The sequence below is a fragment of the Equus przewalskii genome, chromosome 12, assembly GCF_037783145.1.
Source record: "Equus przewalskii isolate Varuska chromosome 12, EquPr2, whole genome shotgun sequence".
NCBI lineage: Eukaryota > Metazoa > Chordata > Mammalia > Perissodactyla > Equidae > Equus > Equus przewalskii.
The window spans coordinates 7,867,609-7,886,413 of record NC_091842.1 but is presented as its reverse complement, the minus strand read 5'-3'; the positions used below and the strand labels follow the sequence as shown (position 1 = coordinate 7,886,413).

At 46.9% G+C, this 18,805-nt stretch overlaps 1 protein-coding gene across 7 annotated transcripts; it reads right to left on the bottom strand.

Moving 5' to 3' along the window:
* Positions 1 to 9,092: 9,092 nt before the first annotated feature.
* Positions 9,093 to 18,504, bottom strand: AZGP1 (alpha-2-glycoprotein 1, zinc-binding). 7 transcript variants are annotated; one of them, XM_070567630.1, is made up of 7 exons: positions 18,273 to 18,504; positions 16,896 to 17,165; positions 16,594 to 16,728; positions 14,944 to 15,882; positions 12,853 to 13,113; positions 10,292 to 10,567; positions 9,093 to 9,705 (listed from the first exon to the last, which is right to left on the bottom strand). In XM_070567630.1, the coding sequence occupies exons 4-7, from the start codon at positions 15,017 to 15,019 to the stop codon at positions 9,380 to 9,382; spliced, it is 939 nt and encodes a 312-aa protein (XP_070423731.1). In that variant the 5' UTR covers positions 15,020 to 15,882; positions 16,594 to 16,728; positions 16,896 to 17,165; positions 18,273 to 18,504; the 3' UTR covers positions 9,093 to 9,379. The 7 variants fall into 7 exon arrangements, with proteins under 7 accessions (XP_070423731.1, XP_070423730.1, XP_070423728.1 ...); XM_070567629.1 differs by lacking the exon at positions 16,896 to 17,165 and having other exon boundaries at positions 18,273 to 18,488; XM_070567627.1 differs by lacking the exon at positions 16,896 to 17,165 and having other exon boundaries at positions 12,793 to 13,113; positions 18,273 to 18,480.
* Between the last annotated feature and the right edge of the window lie 301 nt (positions 18,505 to 18,805).

Genomic DNA, 18,805 nt, shown 5'->3' with positions numbered 1-18,805 from the left:
TCAATGGAATGTTCTTATTGGAGAATGAATGCTTTCATAGGATATTCCAGAACATGGGGAAACAATTAGGATGTAAATTATATTTGCAAATCTATGTATTTTTAAAAAGCCAATGTATAGTAAAAACAAAAATGTTGAGAAAGGTTATATTTAAATGATGGGACGTTGTTGAGTTTTTTTGGTGTATTTTCCTTTAATAGACAAATTTTCCTTAATGAATGTTCAATACTTTATAACACATTTTAATTTTACAGTAACAGTGCATTTAGCAATGCTGTTTGTTTTGGTGAATAACCTAATACTTATATGGTCTCAAGAAGTGTTTTTCGAATGCCTCTGAATTCCTCCATGAGCAATCTGGATGACTTTGAACTTGTGGGGCGACAAGTGCAGCGAATATAGTGCTGACCTTATGATCAGGAATTTCTTCTTGATCCCATTTAGGGATCAAGGTCTGCCTCTGTCATTCATAAACCACATGAACTTGGCTGGACCATTTCCTTTTTGAAACTTCATTTATGACCTTTAAAACTAGGATTAATTCCTGCTGTGAATCTCTTTTCCCTTCTGCCTTGTGCCTCTGTCCACCGATTCATGGGCTTCATGGAATCTTAAAAGCATTAAATTGTTCACCAAGGTAAATTCACCGCTGAGAATAATTGGTAAGTATTTAAAAGTTTAAAAATTAAATAAAATGATACATGTTAATTGTCTCATTTTAAAAGCCATTTAGCATTTTCACTTTATCATGAAATATTTCAATCATACAGAAAATGAGGAGCATAATATAATAACCATACGTGTAGCCAAAACCCAGTTTTGTTAAATTGTAGTATTTTGGCATTTATGTTTTACATATATAATTTTTTTTTAAAAAAGATCTAAAACATGGGAAACAGATGATGCTTTGTGGATAGTCTCTCCTGGCTCCAGTCTTCATCCTCCCCGCCAGAGGTAACCACTTTCTGAACATGGTGGTGCTCCTTCCTCTGCATATTGTTAGGTTACTGCATATGATGTATCTGTAAATAATGCTGGGCTACATGTATTTAACATAATAAAATGGATATCATACTATACATATTATTTTGAAGCTCACTTTTTTATGCAATTGTATGTTTTTGAGATTCATTCATATTAATCCATGTAGCTTTAGTTTAACTCTGAGTTCAGTATAGCATTCCATTATGTGAATATGCCACAATTTATGTATCCATTAGTCTGTTGATGAACGCTTCAAATGTCTTTTTTTAAAAAATTTTTACTGTTAGAAACAATGTTGCAATGAATAACATTTCACTTGTTCCTTTCTGCACCTCTGCATGGATTTCCATGGAGCATAAACCCAAGAGCGGAGTTGCTAGGTTTTAGGATATGCGAATCTTTGGCTTTACTAGATATTCTCCAAAGAGGTTGCCCCAACTCCTTTTCCAACATTTAAAAGACCCCACAGCTTTATTAGGATGTAATTCACATATCAAAACCCACCCATTTCAAGTGTGTATTTACTTCAGTGGAGTTTAGTGTATTTGCAGAGTTGTGCGATCACCACAGTCAATTCAGAACGTTTTTATTACCCCCAAAGAAACCCCACACAAAAGTTGACCAATATTGTATATATAACCCAATCCCCCTACCTCCAGCTCTAGTCAACCACGAATTTACTGACTGTCTCTATAGATTTGTCTGTTCTGGACATTTCCTATAAATGGAATCATACAATATGTGATTCTTTCACCTACCATAATGTTTTCAAGATTCATCCATATTCTAGCATGTATTGGTACTTCATTCCTTTTTACTGATGAATAGTATTCTACTGTATGGATATACCACATCTTATTTAAGTAATTATGGACATGTGTTTTTTTCCCTCCTTTTGGCTATTATGAATAACGCTGTTATAAACATTCCTGTACAAGGGTTGTTTTTTTTTTTTGGGGTGAGGATGATTGGCCCTGAGCTAACATCTGTTGCCAATCTTCCTCTTTTTGCTTGAGGAAGATTGTTACTGAGCCACCATCTGTGGCAATATTCCTTTATCTTGTATGTGGGACTCTGCCACAGTAGCTTCATGAGAGGTGCTACGTCTGTGCTCTGGATCCGAACTGGTGAACCCCAGGCTGCTGAAGTGGAGTGTGCAAACTCAACCACTATGCCACTGGGCTAGCCCTCCGTACCAGTTTTTATGTGAACATAAAATATATATACATATTTTTCTTCCCCAAAGCCCCAGTACATAGTTGTATATTCTAGTTGTAAGTCCTTCTAGTTCTTGTGTATGAGCTGCTGCCACAGTGTGGCAACTCACTGAGGAGTGGTGTGGTTCTGCAGCTGGGAACTGAGCTTGGGCTGCTGAAGCAGAGCACACTGAACTTTAACCACTAGGTTATCAGGGTGACGCTGAACATATAGTTTTATTTCCTTGGGGTATGTACTAGGGAGTAGAATTTCTGGGTCACGTGGTACTGCCAACCTTTCGAGGAGTTGATAAACTGCTTTCCACAGGGGCTGCACCATTTTACATTCCCACCAGCAACGTCCGAGTGTTCCCATTTCTCCACATCTTCACCAACACTGGTGGTCTGTCTTTTTGACTCTAACCATCCTAGTGGGTGTGAAGGGATATCTCATTGTGGTTTTGATATACCTCATGGTTTAATTTGCATTTTTCTATTTACGACTGAAGTTGAATGTTTATTATCCATTCCTCTTTCCTCTTCTATGATTTCCCATTCATAATATTGGCCCATTCCCCACTAGCCTTTTCTCATTGATTTGCAAGAGTTTTAAAGTCCGTTTGGATATTACATTTTTTGCTGATTTTATGCACTGCAAAATACGTCTTCTCAGCATGTGGGTTTGCTTTTCACTTGTGTCTTTGCTGTACATGTTTTAAGTTTTAACACAGCAGACTTTAATCAATCTTTTTTTTGTTTATGCTTTTTGTTTTTAAAGTTTTTATTTTTATTTTTTTCCTTTTTCTCCCCAAAGCCCCCTGGTACATAGTTGTATATTCTTCGTTGTGGGTCCTTCCAGTTGTGGCATGTGGGACGCCACCTCAGCGTGGCTTGATGAGCGGTGCCATGTCCATGCCCAGGATTCAAACCGACGAAACACTGGGTCGCCTGCAGTGGAGTACGTGAACTTAACCACTCGGCCACGGGGCCAGCCCCCTTTTTTTTTTTTTTTAAGATTTTATTTTTTCCCTTTTCTCCCCAAAGCCCCCCGGTACACAGTTGCATATTCTTCGTTGTGGGTCCCTCTAGTTGTGGCATGTGGGACGCTGCCTCAGCGTGGCCTGATGAGTAGTGCCATGTCCGCGCCCAGGATTCGAACCAACGAAACACTGGGCCGCCCGCAGCGGAGCGCATGAACTTAACCACTCGGCCACGGGGCCAGCCCCTTGTTTATGCTTTTTGAGTCTTGCTTAGGAAATCCTTCCTATCCCCAAGGTTATAAAAATATTTTCCAGTAAGATATTTAAGAGTTTGATTTTCACATTAAAATGTTTAATCCAGAGCAATTTGGCCTTCACCTCATACTTTTCTTTTCTGTGTTTGCCTTAGAAGATTACATCTCAAAATCTTGAATTACCCAAAATTTTACCAATAAAGTCCTTTTTTGGGGGTGGGGCTGGGCTTAAGTTAGCCAGCTAGTACCTGTTGTTTGCCACCAAGGATGTTCTTGGACACAACTCTGCATCATGGTAGGTCCTGCCAAGTCAGGGACTTTGCCTGTCTTGTTCACCATTGTGCCCTCAGCCTTGGGCCTCACACGTGGTAAGTTTGAAGTAACAAGAAAGCATGGTAAATAGAAAACAGAAGATGAGGTGAGACAATTCAACAGTGTCAGTAATTGCAATGTATTTAGATAGGTTAATTCCAATATTAAAATAGAGATGTTCAGGGGGCCGGCCCAGTGGTGCAGTGGTTAAGTTCGCATGTTCCACTTTGGCGGCCCAGGGTTTTCTGGTTTGGATCCCGGGTGCAGACACGGCACGACTTGGCAAGCCATGCTGTGGTAGGCGTCCCACATATAAAGTAGAGGGAGATGGGCATGGATGTTAACTCAGGGCTAATCTTCCTCAGCAAAAAGAGGAGGATTGGCAGCAGATGTTAGCTCAAGGCTAATCTTCCTCAAACCAAACCAAACCAAACCAAACCAGATGTTCAGGACTTAATTCTCCACTCCCCTGGATCCTTAAGAAGGCGCATTCTTACCCCAAAAAGCCTTTACAGTTTTGCAATGTGTAAACTAAGCATCAGCCCAGAGCAGAAAAGCTGCCAGGCAGAGTAGCAGGAGCCTGCAACAACAATGCTAAGGGATGAATTGTGTCTGCTCGCCCTCAAATTCATATGTCGAAGCCCCAACCTCCAGCCCGAAGCCCTCAGAATGTGACCATATGTAGAGAGAGGGCCTTTAAAGAGGTAATTAAGTTAAAATGAGGCCGTTAGGGTGGGCCCTGATCCAATATGACCGGTGTCCTTATAAGAAAAAGAAATTTGGACACACAAAGAGACACGAGGTATGTGCGTGTGCAGAGGGACCACCATGGGGAGAGGCAGCAAGAGGGCGGCCATCTGCAAGCCAAGGAGAGAGGCCTCTGGAGAAACCAACCCTGCCGACACCTTGATCTCGGATTTGCAGGCTCCAGAACTGCGAGAAATACGTTTCTGTTGTTTAAGGTGCCCAGTCTGCGGTACTCTGTTACGGCATCCATTGCACGAGAACAAGGAACGCCGAGAGGCTGTGGGTCAGTTACCAGCGGCGACTGCTACAGAGGGCTAGCTCATTTTGCCGGATTCTCAAGGGGGTGATGCTCTCCCAGAGTTAAAGGGTCACAGCAAAGGGATTTCGTGACTCCTGGATGACACAGAGAGAAAGGCAGCAAGTCTTCATCCCCACAGCTCCTGAGGCTGCTCACCCTGACTCATTTGCCCAGCCAGAAGAGAACCCACTAGAAGGCGGTGTGTGGGGTGGAGGCTGGTCTTTATGAACAGCCAGAGGGCTGCAACGTTAGGATGAGACGAATTGGGACAATAATTTCGTAAAGGAAAGCCAGAGAGGCCTTGAGCCGTCTGAGGCTAACCATGTGCTGTGTCCTGCGGAGTGATGATGAACTTGATTTCCTGGGGAGTGGAAAATAAAATAAAATGAAAGAAAACATAGTAAACCAAAATGATCAAAGAAAGGGGTGGCACGTCTGGGGGAGGAGGTGTCTGGTGACGCCGTCTGGGAGTCTTTGCCCTTCTGCCTCCCCGGGCAGCGCGCAGGAGGAGCCTCTGTCAACCTGGCTTCAGGGACAAGTTCAGCTGGGTCTCTTCAGTTTGGGCCAACATGGGTTCCTTCCTCTCTCTGCCAGCTCTTAGTTTAAGAATGATCTATAGCAGTTATTGACCTCCCAGGTAGAAAGCATTTCCACCTCCAGGAGCCCTCCTGCTTTTGCGGATATTAATCCAGCCACCTTGGCTTCATCAGATTCCACGGGAGGCAAAGGATATCTTGACGCTCAAGCGCAAGGAGATCCCTTCCAGGTGAGGACCGCCAGTCTGCACCTTTGCTTTTGGACCACGAGGGGGTGCTGTGAGCTACGCTGAAGCTGCCTCTGAAGGGCTTGGCAGGCGGGGCTGTTGAGGATGATCTTGTCAGAAAGGTTGCAGGCAGGGTCAGGCCAGGTAAGGAGAGGGTGCTACAAGTCGGGGGTAATTGGGAACTTAGCTTGCAGCTTGGGCTAGAGGGAGAGAAGACGGAGGTCTGAGCTGGAAGAGCGAGGAAGAGTGCAGAAAGGAGTAGCACGGATTGGATTGGAGGCTGATTCTGGGAGGAGCTACTGTGGGTTCCCAAGTGGTGACTGGGAGCCCTGGAAATGCTACTCCCGGTGGGTCACCTTGAAAACTCCTGCTCAGGTGGGAAGCAGGGAGCTTCTTTTTCTTTTAACAAGGTCAGGGTTCAGAATGTCCCAGTCTCTCTGAAGCCACATGGACCTCGAGTCCCTGAGGACTGGATGGTGGGGAGGTCAGCGGAGGACTGGAATGGATTATGCAATAAGGACCCACAGGACTTGGTGATGGATTGGGACTGGTGGGTAGGGAAAAGGGGAGCTGAGAACAACTTTTAGGGTCCTGTCTCAGAAGAGAAGTGTGGAGGCCTGTGTGTGATGTGACAGCCCTCGAAGGAGAGGGCCTCAAGAAGTGACTCAGATCAAAAACTTGGGGTTCAGATGTGAGTCATTCCTTTCCCCCACAGCTCAGATCCAACCTATCAGCAAACTCAGTGCTCGTTGGGATCCACAGCAAGTCCCGCAGGCTTGATCTCCAGAATGTATCCTAAAACTGGCTGCTTACTACCTTCCCCACTGCTACCACACTGGTCCAAGCCCTTCACTGGAACTCATATCTGGTTTCGCTGTTTCCATTCTTGTGTCACTGTTGTCAGTTCTTCACACAGCAGCCAAAGGGATGTTTTAAAAATCTAAGTCAAGTCGTATCACCATCTTGGTTAAAGTCCACCAAGAGTTGCCACTTGCAATAGAAACTCCTTCCCAAGGCTTACAAAGCCCTACATGATCTGGCTTCTACATGATCTGCCTTTTCAACATCTTCTCTTATGACTCTGCTCTCGTTTGTGATGCTCCAGCCCCACTGGTCTTTATTCTGTCTTTCAATCATCAAGATTGTTCCTGCCCCTGGGCACTTAGCATTTGCTGTGCCCTTTTCTCCAAATGCGTTTCTTCTAGATAGTCCCATCTTTGATTTCTTTATTTTTTCCCTTTCTTTTCACTTGGGAAGGAAGAAAAAAGAGAATAGGTGATAGGGTGGTCTGAGATTGCTTGTGACATCCTTAGATAGTGTGGAGACTGGCTTCACTCAAATGTCTTTCTTGAAATCTTCCCTGATATTTCTATCTGCGAGAAATCTCAGCATGGAAAGAGGATATGTTGACACTGGTGGTCACGGGAGTGGTCATGGGAGGAGGTAAGATTTGAGCTGGACCTTGACAGTAGGTATTGTTTCAATAAGCAGATTTGGGGGAATCTCCATGCAAGAAGGAGCTGTACCTACCTTATTCCACCAGGTCTCCAGTGCTTATTATAGTACCGAGCAGAAAATAGACACTCAATATATAATTCTTGAGTGAATTCACCGATAAATGAGCAAAAGAAGTAGAAAATACTAAATGTGTCTGATGAACAATAAGGTCTGTTTGGCTAGAACAGCAAGTTCTAGCTGGGAAAAAGGATGGAACAAGCAGCATTCAGCCATATTGAAGAGGATTGTTTAACAGAGAATGTGTTTAAGTGCTATATCAGGTTGGTGTCTCCTGCCTAGTTCAGAGCGCTCCATCCCTCCCGTCTAGCTGGTGAGCGATAGCCAGAGGAATGCTCCAGAGAGACCAGCTAGTACTAAGGGACTGAGGAATTAAGAAGAAGATAATTTGTGGAAACGAGGCCCTCCTGGGGTGGGGCATCCTCAAGTTGCGCTTGAAGTCTGTCCTGCCTGGAGGAGAATCTGTTGGTGTTCTTTGTTGGGTGGGCAGGAAGTGACTGTGGAAGGACCCACATTTGCTTCTCCTGACTCCTTATCCTCCCTGGTGTGACCAGTTGATGCCCATGGCCCAGCCCCCTGCTCAGGTCACCTGAGGCCCTTGTGGCCCTCCGCTCTCAGCTGTCTCTCACCCAACTGGTCTGGAACAATCCTTTTACCTTTTCTTGACAAGCTGTCTTAGGCCTTCACACTTGCTCTGGAAACCGGATCCCTCCAGGACGTTTCTCTGGGTGTCCAAGTGGCTCTGTGCCCCTCGCCTCCTCCCCCACACCTGGCCAGGGTGGGTCTTCTGGGGGTTTTTCTCCTCCTCTACCCCCACCCTATCTGTCCTGTCATTGGTGGGTGGGATTGCACATTCCAGCCTGCCTTAGCTCTGCCTGTTCATGTAGCCCTTAGGTTTCCTCATTGATCTGAAACTTTTCTCCTGTCATGCGTTTTTCTTATTTGTTCCAAGTGTCATAACGTATGAAATACCAGTCACCACATTGTTCCCTCTTGACTGTTTGGATTTTCTTCCCTGCAGCCCTTCTACAGGGGGTTTAGACAGAACTTTTTTGCCCCAGAGGAGAGGAATGCGGATTTCATATAGACTAGAGAAGCTATTTCTCAGCTTTGATTTTCAAATTGGCTCAAAATAATAATAATAGAAAAAGGAATAGCTTTTTGGGGCTGGCCTGGTGGCGTAGTGGTTAAGTTCTTGTGCTCCGCTTTGGCGGCCTGGGGTTCGCAGGTTTGGATCCTGGGTGCAGACCTACACACTGCTCATCAAGCCATGCTGAGATGGCATCCCACATACAAAACAGAGGAAGATTGGCAACAGACGTTAGCTCAAGGCTGATCTTCCTCACCAAAAAAAAAAAAAAAAAAAAGTGTAGACTTTAATTCAGGCTATCAAGAAAGACAAGAGAGTCAGCTCAGAATTCTGAAGGCTGGGAATGATTTCCTTAAGGAGCTCTGCTTGGAGGGTTGACTTTGGAGGCTGAGGATGGGGTGTCCTTGAAGGAAGGTCTTGTCACACAGGAAAGAAAAAACAGTCATAGGTAGGCGAGCTTAATGAAAAGGTCAGGTGTGAGAGTTCTGCTCTGTCTTTGAGGTTTAAATCTAAGTTAGAAAAAAAATGTGTTTTTCTATGAATGTTATACAAACACACTCAAATGAAATTGGAGGGAGTCCAGGAATATCAGCTTCCTGCTTCCCTGGGAGTGTGTCCTTGAGACACGAGCCTCTCAAATGAGCGTGGTGCGTGGCCCCAAGGGCCAACATGGTGTGCAAAGGGGGAAATTGTTGGAGTGGATGGTGGTGTCTCACAGGGAGCAAGGGAGTGCTGGAGAAACTGAGGTACAGAGGAGGATTGGGTTTGTGTTGAAGAGGCCACAGAGTTCTGCAACCTCACAAGCAGAGGGGACGTCAGCAGCGGGCTCCTGAGCAACGCCCGAGAGACCAGGTGGTCCACACCACAAGACGGTAGACATCCTAGGTCAAGATGCCTAGTGAACATTGCTTCGAGTGGATGCCCAGAATTTCAGATGAATCAAATACTCAGGGGACGGGACAAAGGATAAAATCTATTCACACTTCTACAGCATTTCATGGTTTACAGATACATTTCTATCCTGGGTGCTGGGCCAGACGATTATTACTGATCTGATCCTACAGATTCGATGATGGGGTTTTGCTGGGCGGTTTGGCGGTGAATCAGCTCCGTGCCCGGCATTCAAGTCTTCCGTCTCCAGATCCACCACCTGTCGTCTGGAACTGTTCCCTGGGCCCCGCTGATGACGCTGACAGTGATTGTTAGAGTTCAGATCTCTCGTGTCCTGCAGAAAGGCTAACTACTGGGCTCGAGTCCCCAAGCCACCTTTAACCTCTGCTTCCTGCCTCTCATCCCACAGCACAGAGAGGGGCTGAGCCAGGCTACTGTGCTCCACGTGGCAGGAGTGGGGGGCTCTGTCCTGAGGGGGGACTCCCACCACCACCCAGGACAGGTAAGTGCCATTTCCACTGGGAAGAATGTCTCCCCCTGACTCAGTCTCCTGCGCATCGCTGGCCCGGGTCCAGTGCAGACCAATTCTTCGTGGGTAGAAGTCATAGGCCAGGCACTTGAGTGTCCTCTCTTTTCCTGGGGCCACGTGGCTGGTGACTGACACAGAGGGAGGATCTGTGGAGGGACGGAGCATGGGTACTGAGGGCCTGAAGCAGACATCTGCCTGCTCATGTCGCCCCCACCCCGGATGTCAGTGATCTTAGAGCTTCCCCTGAGCCTTGCCTGTTGGGTCACGGGGTGTCCGTGGCTGCTCTCTTGCCCCAGCGCCTCCTCCACTTACTGACTTTTGATGGCAAGAAATTGTGATTGCCCACATACAACTTTCTGTTTTTTCCCAAACCTCTGAGTGAGCTTGGTGGCTCCCTTCTCCCCCATTGTCAGCCCTGCCCCTTAGTTCTGCCTGCCACTCCGTCCATCAGATCCTTCCCAGCTCTGTCCCACAAGACCCTCTTTCTCGCTACTTCTCGAACTAAAGTCTCAGCTTGTGACAATCAGTCTTGTCACACTTGCTCATTTTCATCCTTCCAGCACAGACATTTCACACGCCTGCCTGCTCTCCACAGTCCAGCCAGGAGGCATCATCATAGAGACAAACCACTGTGGGATTCTCCTGAGCTGTTCCCCTGAGCTCCCAGCCTGTGACCACCTCAGTCTGTCTCAGCTCAGTGCAGGGGAGCAGGACCGAGGAAGCGGCGGGTACCTTGTCGGTCCAGGTAGATCTTGCCGTCTTGCAGGTACCTCCGCAGCATCCCCGGGCACTCCTCCTCCAGGTAGGCCTTGGCCCGCTGCACATAGACTTCTTCTGCCTCCCACTTCTGCTTGGTGTCCCGAGCTGCTGGGTCCAGGGCGACCCAGGCTGGGATTTCTTTGTTGAATTCGATGAAGTCCCGTCCATCGTAGGAGTACCTCCAGAAGGCTCCGCTGCTTTGGTTATTCCGGAGCTCACAACCAAACAGTCCCTGAAAGGTGTGAGACCCTGCATCCCCCCAGCCCCCCGGGAGTCAGTCAGCCTGGCATCAACCCAGTCGTAATAACTCTTACTCCTACACAGTTTGCAACCCAATAGGAAGAAAGGTTTTTGAAATCTAAGCATGCCATCCCTTTATCTTGACAAATGGGTTATTGCCAGACGTTACAGCAGACAGAGAGAGGGAAATTTGGTTTGGTTTGGTGTTTTCGGCCAGTCTGAGATGAGCTGCATTCTTCCCAGCCAGGGAATTTCAGAGAGCTACAGACTGTAGCCCGGCTTGCCAGCACCTCTGCATCATCTCATTTAATGAATTTTGTTCAAATATGCTGTGAGTTCTTAGGAACCTCATGCAGCCATGCTGAAGTGCATTTCCAAGTTAAATAGAAATTATTTGTAGTTTTATATAGATTACGAAATCCCTCCTTTGTTTTCACTTCTAAGTGGAGTTGATGTCACCACTTGAGTAAACATAGCTTGATCACTTGTTCCCTCTTTTCCGGTGTTTGATATCTTTAATAAAAATCTCTAAAGCGCCATCTCCCCTCCCCATTAGCAACAGCTCTTGGAAATGGGCCTCCTCAGGGAAAGGGGACATGACCTCTCCATTTCGATTATAAAAGTAGGTGTTTACCGAATACTGATTAGTGCTATTGGCACAGGCTCTGATCTCAAGCTGTCTGGGCTCAAATCCCAGATCTCTCCCCACCCCCGCCTGGCTTGTTGCATGAAGTTGGGCCATTAACTTCTCTGTGCCTCAATTTTTTCATCTCTGAAATGGCATTGGCAATAGTACTATTTTAGAGGGTTATTGTGAGCGTTGCACATGTTAATACATGTGCTGGCACATAGTAATTGCTCACTAAATATGAGGTGCTATTATTTTCTAATACCTGGTGTTAGTCTCTTTATCCTCTTTACTCATAGTTACTCACTTCAACATTTCTATTCCAACCAATCACAATGTCTCCCAGTGTCCTCCCCGGCCTTACCCTCTCCTATTTCTGACACACAAACCAGGGCGTTTTCCTTACCAGGGCTTCTCATTCCACATCTTTCAGTTTTGCATAACTCTTGCCTCCTTTTGGAAACTTTCAGATTCTGTGTAGCTTCTTGGGCATTTTTGTACTCAAAAACCCATCTTTTTTTTTTTTTTTTGGAGGAAGGTTAGCCCTGAGCTAACGTCTGCCATCAATCCTCCTCTTTTTGCTGAGGAAGATTGGCCCTGAGCTAACATCCGTGCCCATCTTCCTCTACTGTATATGTGAGATGCCGGCCACAGCATGGCTTGATAAGCAGTGCGAGGTCCACGCCTGGGATCCAAACCTGTGAACCCTGGGCCGCTGAAGCAGAGCATGTTAACCACTCTGCCACCATGCAGGCCCCCTCAAGAAACCCATCTTTTGACACTCACCCTCGAGGGTAGGCAGTGGGGGTCGGCAGTGTGGTTCAGGAGAAAGAGTGTTGGGCTGAGAGACACAAGAACTAGTCTCTGTGCTATGCTCTGATCAGCTCCTCACACCACATGTCCAGTTGACCTCTCTTGAGTTTGCTCCTTATGGACAAGAGGGTGTTTAGGATTCCATGTAACTTTAACCATCATGGTCCTGAATTCAGTCATTCCCGAGCTCTCCGTATGGGTCATGGTCTGTGCTAGGTACTTCCTCTCAATCACTCAGCAAATTTCATTTGAGCAAGTATTATTGGCTGTCCTAGATGATGGGGCTACAGGGGAGATTAAGACAGATTATGTCCCAGCCTTCAGGGAATTTTCATAAACAAGTTTTATGAAATCGCTTGAAGGCGAGTCTCAATGCTCCAAGTTTTGCAGATTCAGACCAGATAATTAAGAAACATGTTCACTGTGAAACAGCTAGTGACTGGCAGAACCACCACATGAACCCAGGTCAGAGTGACCCCAAGGCTGGCTCACTCTCTACCCAACATCCGTGGGCAAGGGTGAGTCTGACACCTTCTAAAGTGGGATCAGCCTCAGACGGGCGGGGGTGTGGAGCTGAGAGGTCAGATGTGCCTGGATAAGCGCTGGCTCTGCCATCACTTCCTGTGTGAGTTGAGTCCTGGGAGTGAGGATGGGAGATGTGATGGGGAAGGAGAAAAGCAGATGTGTTGTGGGGTGGGGGAGATACAGAAATGTCTGTGTATTTCTACTTGTGCTTCCCGTTCCTCCTTTGGGATTGGGATTATTTCCATCCTGCTGACCCTTTTCTACTCACAATTGCAGGGCTGCCTCTTGAGCTGAGACCCTCCACCCCAGCAGTCCGTCGTCCACTGACCTTCTCTGTCCTTGTAATAGTCCATGATGTCTTCCAGGGTCACCATGAAGATGTCCTCCCTGGCCTTCTGAAGTTCACTCTCCTTCTCCCAGTCCTCCATCCCTTCCACCTGGCTCCACGGGCCCAAGGGCTCAGCCTTCCTGCCCTCACTGTCGTAGCGGAAGAAGGCCTGGTCATTGAGGTAGGCGATGGCCTGAAACCTGGGGAAACCCTTAGCGGGCTTGGACAGCCCAGTGTAGAGGAAGCTCAGAGAGTAAGGCCCTGCAAAAGAGAAGACTTTGAGGTGTGGGGGCCAACGTGAGACAGCAGAGGGCCAGGGAGGGAGACCTGGTCCTTGGGCCTCCTCCTCCCCAGCTCTCTTCACCCTGCTGTCAGCCTCACACCACTGGAGGCTCGCTCGAGCAAAAGGGCTCTACGTCTTTTCTGGGATGACATTTCAGAGACCCTTCTGTGTCTTGTTTCCTTTTCTTGGCACACAAGAACATAATATTTCTCAGCCCCCTTGTAGGTATGTTGGGACCATGTGACTGAGTTCTGTCAAAAGGGAAGTGATGTCTTTCTTCTGGTCTGAGGACTGATGAGCTGGTTTGCCCCATCTGTCTCTCTTCCCTTTAGGCGATGACTGTGGAGGCCCCAGGATGAGACAGGAGAGTCTCAAGATGCGAACAGCTGGATCCCTGTGTCACCCCATGGAGGAGAGGAAAGTTGACTGAACTGTAGTCAACTTTGTATGAGCAGGAAAGAAACCTCGGTAGGGTTAAGCCACTAAAAACTTTACTACTGAAGCATAGCCTAGTCGAACCTGACAAATACATATAGTTAGAAAGTGCTGAAAGGAGAATTTACTGGAAAACTCGGGAAATGACCCAGAATGGATCAGCACAGGTTAAGACCAGGATCGATCTCAGAATTCCCAGGCCTGTACCTTGCATTTTGGTGGAAGGCAGGGACTGGTGGGGGGCGGGGGGGACATTTCCATAATTAATTCATGATATGACTTACCTGAGTGTTAATAATCTTAGAGGTCATATGGCAGATTCCTAGTTCAAGTACTGAAATTATTCTTGCTAATTGGTTTTTAAATGTGACTGACATTTAACTCAGCAGAATGTCAGTAAAGCTGATTACCCTCCATAATGTGGGTGGGCCTCATCTGATCAGTTGAAGTCCATAAGAGAAAAGACTGAGGTGCCCCAAAGAAGAAGGAATTTGGCCTCCAGACTGCCTTCGGACTCAAGACTGTTACATCAGCTCTTCTCTGGGTCTCCAGCCTGCTGACCTACTCTGCAGATTTTGGGCTGGCCAGCTGCCACAACTGTGTGAGCCAATTCTCTAAAATAAATCTCTTTTTATCTGCATATACATCCTATTAGTTCTGTTTCTCTGGAGAACCCTGACTAACACAGATTTTGGTGTAGGAGGTGATAACATTCTAAATGTCATTAATTGTTATAAAATACATATTCTGCTCGTTTATAAATATAACGAATTTTACACTTGTACAGTTTGGCTTACATTTCTTCTTCTTGAAATTTTGCATGTCAAAAAACAGCCTCATTTCCCCATCCTAGAACTGACGCTGGTTCTTCCCAAGCTCCAGCTGGCTCCTTTCACAATCACTCACCTTCCAGGCCCACTGGAGTAGTGTCTGACTGTGGGGTGAGGTCCTTCCAGAACCATCCCTCCAGTTAAGCTGCCTTCACACCTGCCCCTTGAGGTTGTTCCCTCTTTCCCTGAGAGTCAGACAGGTACATCCAGCCGTTGGAAGGAGGGGAGGAACAAGAGGTTCCACCTGTGTGGCTCCTGCTCTGTCCTGGCTGGATGACCCTGGGCAGGTCATTTATCCTCTCTGGGTCTTAAATGAAGAGTTTTCGGTTCCGATTCTTTAAGGTCTTATTTTGCATGAGTCCACAGGCTCCCTGAATGCTTCTAGAAGGGGGTGAGCTGAGTTGGTTGACAGCCTTGGACGCCCACTCCCGCAGTACACTTGGGAATCGCAGCTGCCTCGGGCACCATTCTCCCAGCCCACCTATCCTGTTCCTTATCTCCCCTCCATTCTTCTCCATAGCCACTCCTGGCTTCCCCACTCACCAGTGTGAGTCTCCTGGGAGACGGCAGGACCCAGAAGGAGCAGCAGAGGCAGCAGGACAGGCACCATTGTGCTCATAGTGGCTGTCTGGAAGGTTCTGGGCTTCCCTGGATCCTGGAGCTCGGAGCAGGCTACTTAGAAAGAAAGCCAGGTGTAGTTATGGGAATGGCTGGGCTTTGAGCCCAGCCCAAGGGAGGTGAATCCACAGCCCAATGAGAGTGTCAGGATGGGCTCCTCCCCTGACAGTGAGAGAAAAAGATGCACCAGCCAGGCTGGGCAGAAGCTGTGCTCAGTGAGTCTATGGACAGTCTCCAAACTGAGAACCGAGATAGCTGATCTAGGGACAGGGACTCTGTATCCCCGGGTGAAAGAATGCCAGTGGGCTGGGGGTGTATGTGGCAAGTGGCAGGTGCCTGAGATGTGTGTCACCCTTCCAGTCTATTATGATGTTCCCACCCTGGGGTCAGTAGGGGGATTTGGCTGTTGTCAGACCAGGCTTCACTCCCCTCCTCTGGAAGACCTCTCAACATGTCCAGAGCCTGGGTCTGCCTGGGTAGACCCCAGTTAAGGTGTGACCCTCACTCTCCCACACCCCATCCCACCAGAGTGCTGTCTGGAGGACATTCACATGTCTGTCTCCCTCTCTTTCGATGCTTGGGGAATCCAGGCCTTTCCATCATGGAAGCAGAAACAGCCAGGATCCCCTTTTCACAGCATCTCTTGCAACAGACCAAGTGTGCGTGGCTTGGGCTCAGTGAGGCAGATGCTCGTGCCCTAGACACAGGGTCAGGTGTCAGTGAAGCAAAGAAGAGGGCATCATGGACAGCCCTGTCTGGTTGTCTCAGCAACTCCTGGGGGCAGCAGGGCAGCAGTAGCCATGAGGGGGAGGTCCAGCGTCCAGTGGGTGGTGTCATCGGTCCACGAGGTGGCATCCGGTGTCCCTGTTGATGGTAGCACGTGTTTACAGAACTGGTCCCGTCTCGTGATTTTGCCTGTTCTTCTCCTGTCTCTACATTGATTCTGAGAGCCGACTCATAAATACGTTTATTTTCTGCTCAAAGTCAGAATTGGATTCTGTTTCTAGCAAGTAATGATTCTGATGGATACAAAATTGGTGCAAGGATTGTTTTCAGGCAACACTCGCTCAGGGGAACAGAGAGAGGGGAACTGGGACCGGTTATGGGGCCAGATCGGGGCTGAAGGCAGCAGAAATACAGTCGTCTTGGGGATGTCCTTAGTGTGGAACGCAGTGGAGGGTGAAACAAGTGACTGTGTTATCTCTTGTGGTTGACTAGAACGAACTGTTCATCGAAGGCAAAATTTTAGGTCCCAATACTGTTGCACAGCATGAAGGACTTGAGGAATTCAAAGATAAAGTCTGGGAAGGTTGAGTCCAAAAGTGCTGAAAAGCTTAACGAAAAAGAGAATAAACGCAAAAGCAGAAATTATTGACTCAAGGCACAGTCTGAAAATCAGGCAATTTCTGAGATAGCGGGGAAAGACTCTTTTGTCTTTTGCAGTTACAAGGATGAAACAGGCAAAAACCTATTAACGCCTAATGGTTAACACCTAACAAAAAAAAATTAGGTTTCATAACTTAATTACAAAAACCTAATAAATCTGATACCGAAGAGTTATCAAGACATTCCTACCAATTTTGTACGATTAGTACTGACGGTGAGTGCCAAGAAGAGCTTCATCGGAGAAGGAACTAAAATCTGGAATGGCAGCAGGAGTGGCTTCATGAGAGATATGGTTGAGCAGGACATGGAACAGGGAGAGAATTCCTGTTGGCAGATGGGGGCAAATTTCATAAAGACAGAGATGGTATCTGTCACGTTCATCTTTCTGTCCCTGGGTCTTAGCCCAGTGTCTGGTACAAAGAAGACAACCAGTAAACACAAAAATAGATCAATGGATAAAGGAGCAAAGACAAAAAGAGATGTTACCACACCTATTTAAAGGTCATTGAGGCCACTTTGGTGGAAACAGAGCTGATGAAGAAGATGGAGGGGTTGGGCAGGCGGGGTGATAAATTCAAATGGGAGGTTGGAGTCAGATTCTGGAGCTCCCCGATCCAGTGAGCATCCAGTGTCGATCCAATGAGCGTCCAATGTCAGTCCATGAATGAGGCACATCCTGCTGTCGTCTCTCTTCCCTCACAGCCTGCCTTCTCTGCATACCCCATCCCTCTAGGTCAGCAGCTCTTTTTTTTTCCTTTTGACTGGAAAATCAGTTTTTATTAAAGATCTAGCCTCACATTGTAGGTGACTAGTTTGCTTGGAAAGATGGTCCTGGGAAATATCACAAACTCCTTTCACGTAAAAAATAAGCAACACGACATATTAGGTCAGCCTCCATTTGAATTTAGATCTTGAAAGGCAAATTAGCTAGAAACTTCGACTTTGATGACCAGATATCGAGGCTAATGTTATGTTGGTCTAGAATTTGATATATGCATAACAAGACTAAATTAAAATTTTGTCTTCCTATTAGTAAAGGTACATATCTAATTTCTAATCCTAGACATACTAAAAGAATCTCAAAGGTTGACCAAGCATACATTTTTATAGGTCAGCAGTTCTTAACGTTTTGTGCCATTTACTCTCTTACCAGTTATTCTCAAGATATATATATATATATATTTTGGTGAGGAAGATTGGTGCTGAGCTAACATCTGTTGCCAATATTTCTCATTTTGCTTGAGGAAGATTATCCCTGAACTAACATCTGTGCCAGTCTTCCTCCATTTTGTACGTGGGTCTCTGCCACAGCATGGCTTGAGGAGTGGTGAGTAGGTCCATACCTGGAATCCAAACCCATGAACCCTGGGCTGCCAAAGTGGAGCACCTGAGTTTAACCAATATGCCACCAGGCTGGCCTCTCAAGATAATTTTTAATGCATAAAACAAAGCATATAGAATACAGAGGAAGCTAGTTACATGGAAACACAAGTTGTTCTGTGCAGCCTCGGGGGCTGATGGGCTGTTTGCAGAGGAGTCTCCCAGGTACAGAACAACATGCTATTCTAAAGTGACTGAGGAATTGTTAAGAAGGAGACAATTTGTGGAAACGAGGCCCTCCTGGGGTGGGACATCCTCAAACTGCACTTGAAGTCGGTCCTGCCTGCAGGAGAATCTGTTGGTGTTCTTTGTTGAGCGGGCAGGAGGTGAACGTGGAAGGACCCACATTTGCTTCTCTGGACCCCCATCCTCCCTGGTGTGCTCAATCGATGCCCATAGCCCAGCCCCACCCTCAGGTCGCCTGAGGCCCTTGTGACCCTCCCCTCTCAGCTGTCTTTCACCCAACTGGTCAGGAACAATCTTTTTACCTTTCCTTGGTAAGCTGTCTTAGGCCTTCGCACTTGCTCTGAAATCAGAATCCTTCCAGGAAGCTTGTCTGGGTGTCCAAGTGGCCCTGTGCCCCTCTCCTCCTGCCCCACGCCTGGCCAGGACTGGGTCTTCTGGGGTTTCTCCCTCCTCCACCCCTGCCCCATCTCTCCTGTCCTAGTGGGGCCGGATCTCACATTCCAGTCTGCCTTAGCTCTGCCTGTTCATGTGAACTTTGAGTTTCCTCATTGATCTGAAACTTTTCTCCTGTCACGTGTTTTTCTTTATTTGTTCAAAAGATCAGAAGTTGCTTTCAAATATCAATAGCTGGGTTATTTCCTTCTGCGTTGTTTGTTTTTTCTTCCATGACTAAATATCAAAGACAGCATTTCCGCATATTGCTCACTCATCACGGTATAAGAAAAAAATACTAATGTGAGACAGAACTAAAGGACAACAGAACTTATCTAGAACAGTTTCTCCCTGAGGCTCTCGGGACAAGGACAGAATCCAAAATTAGGCTCCTTCCTTGAGT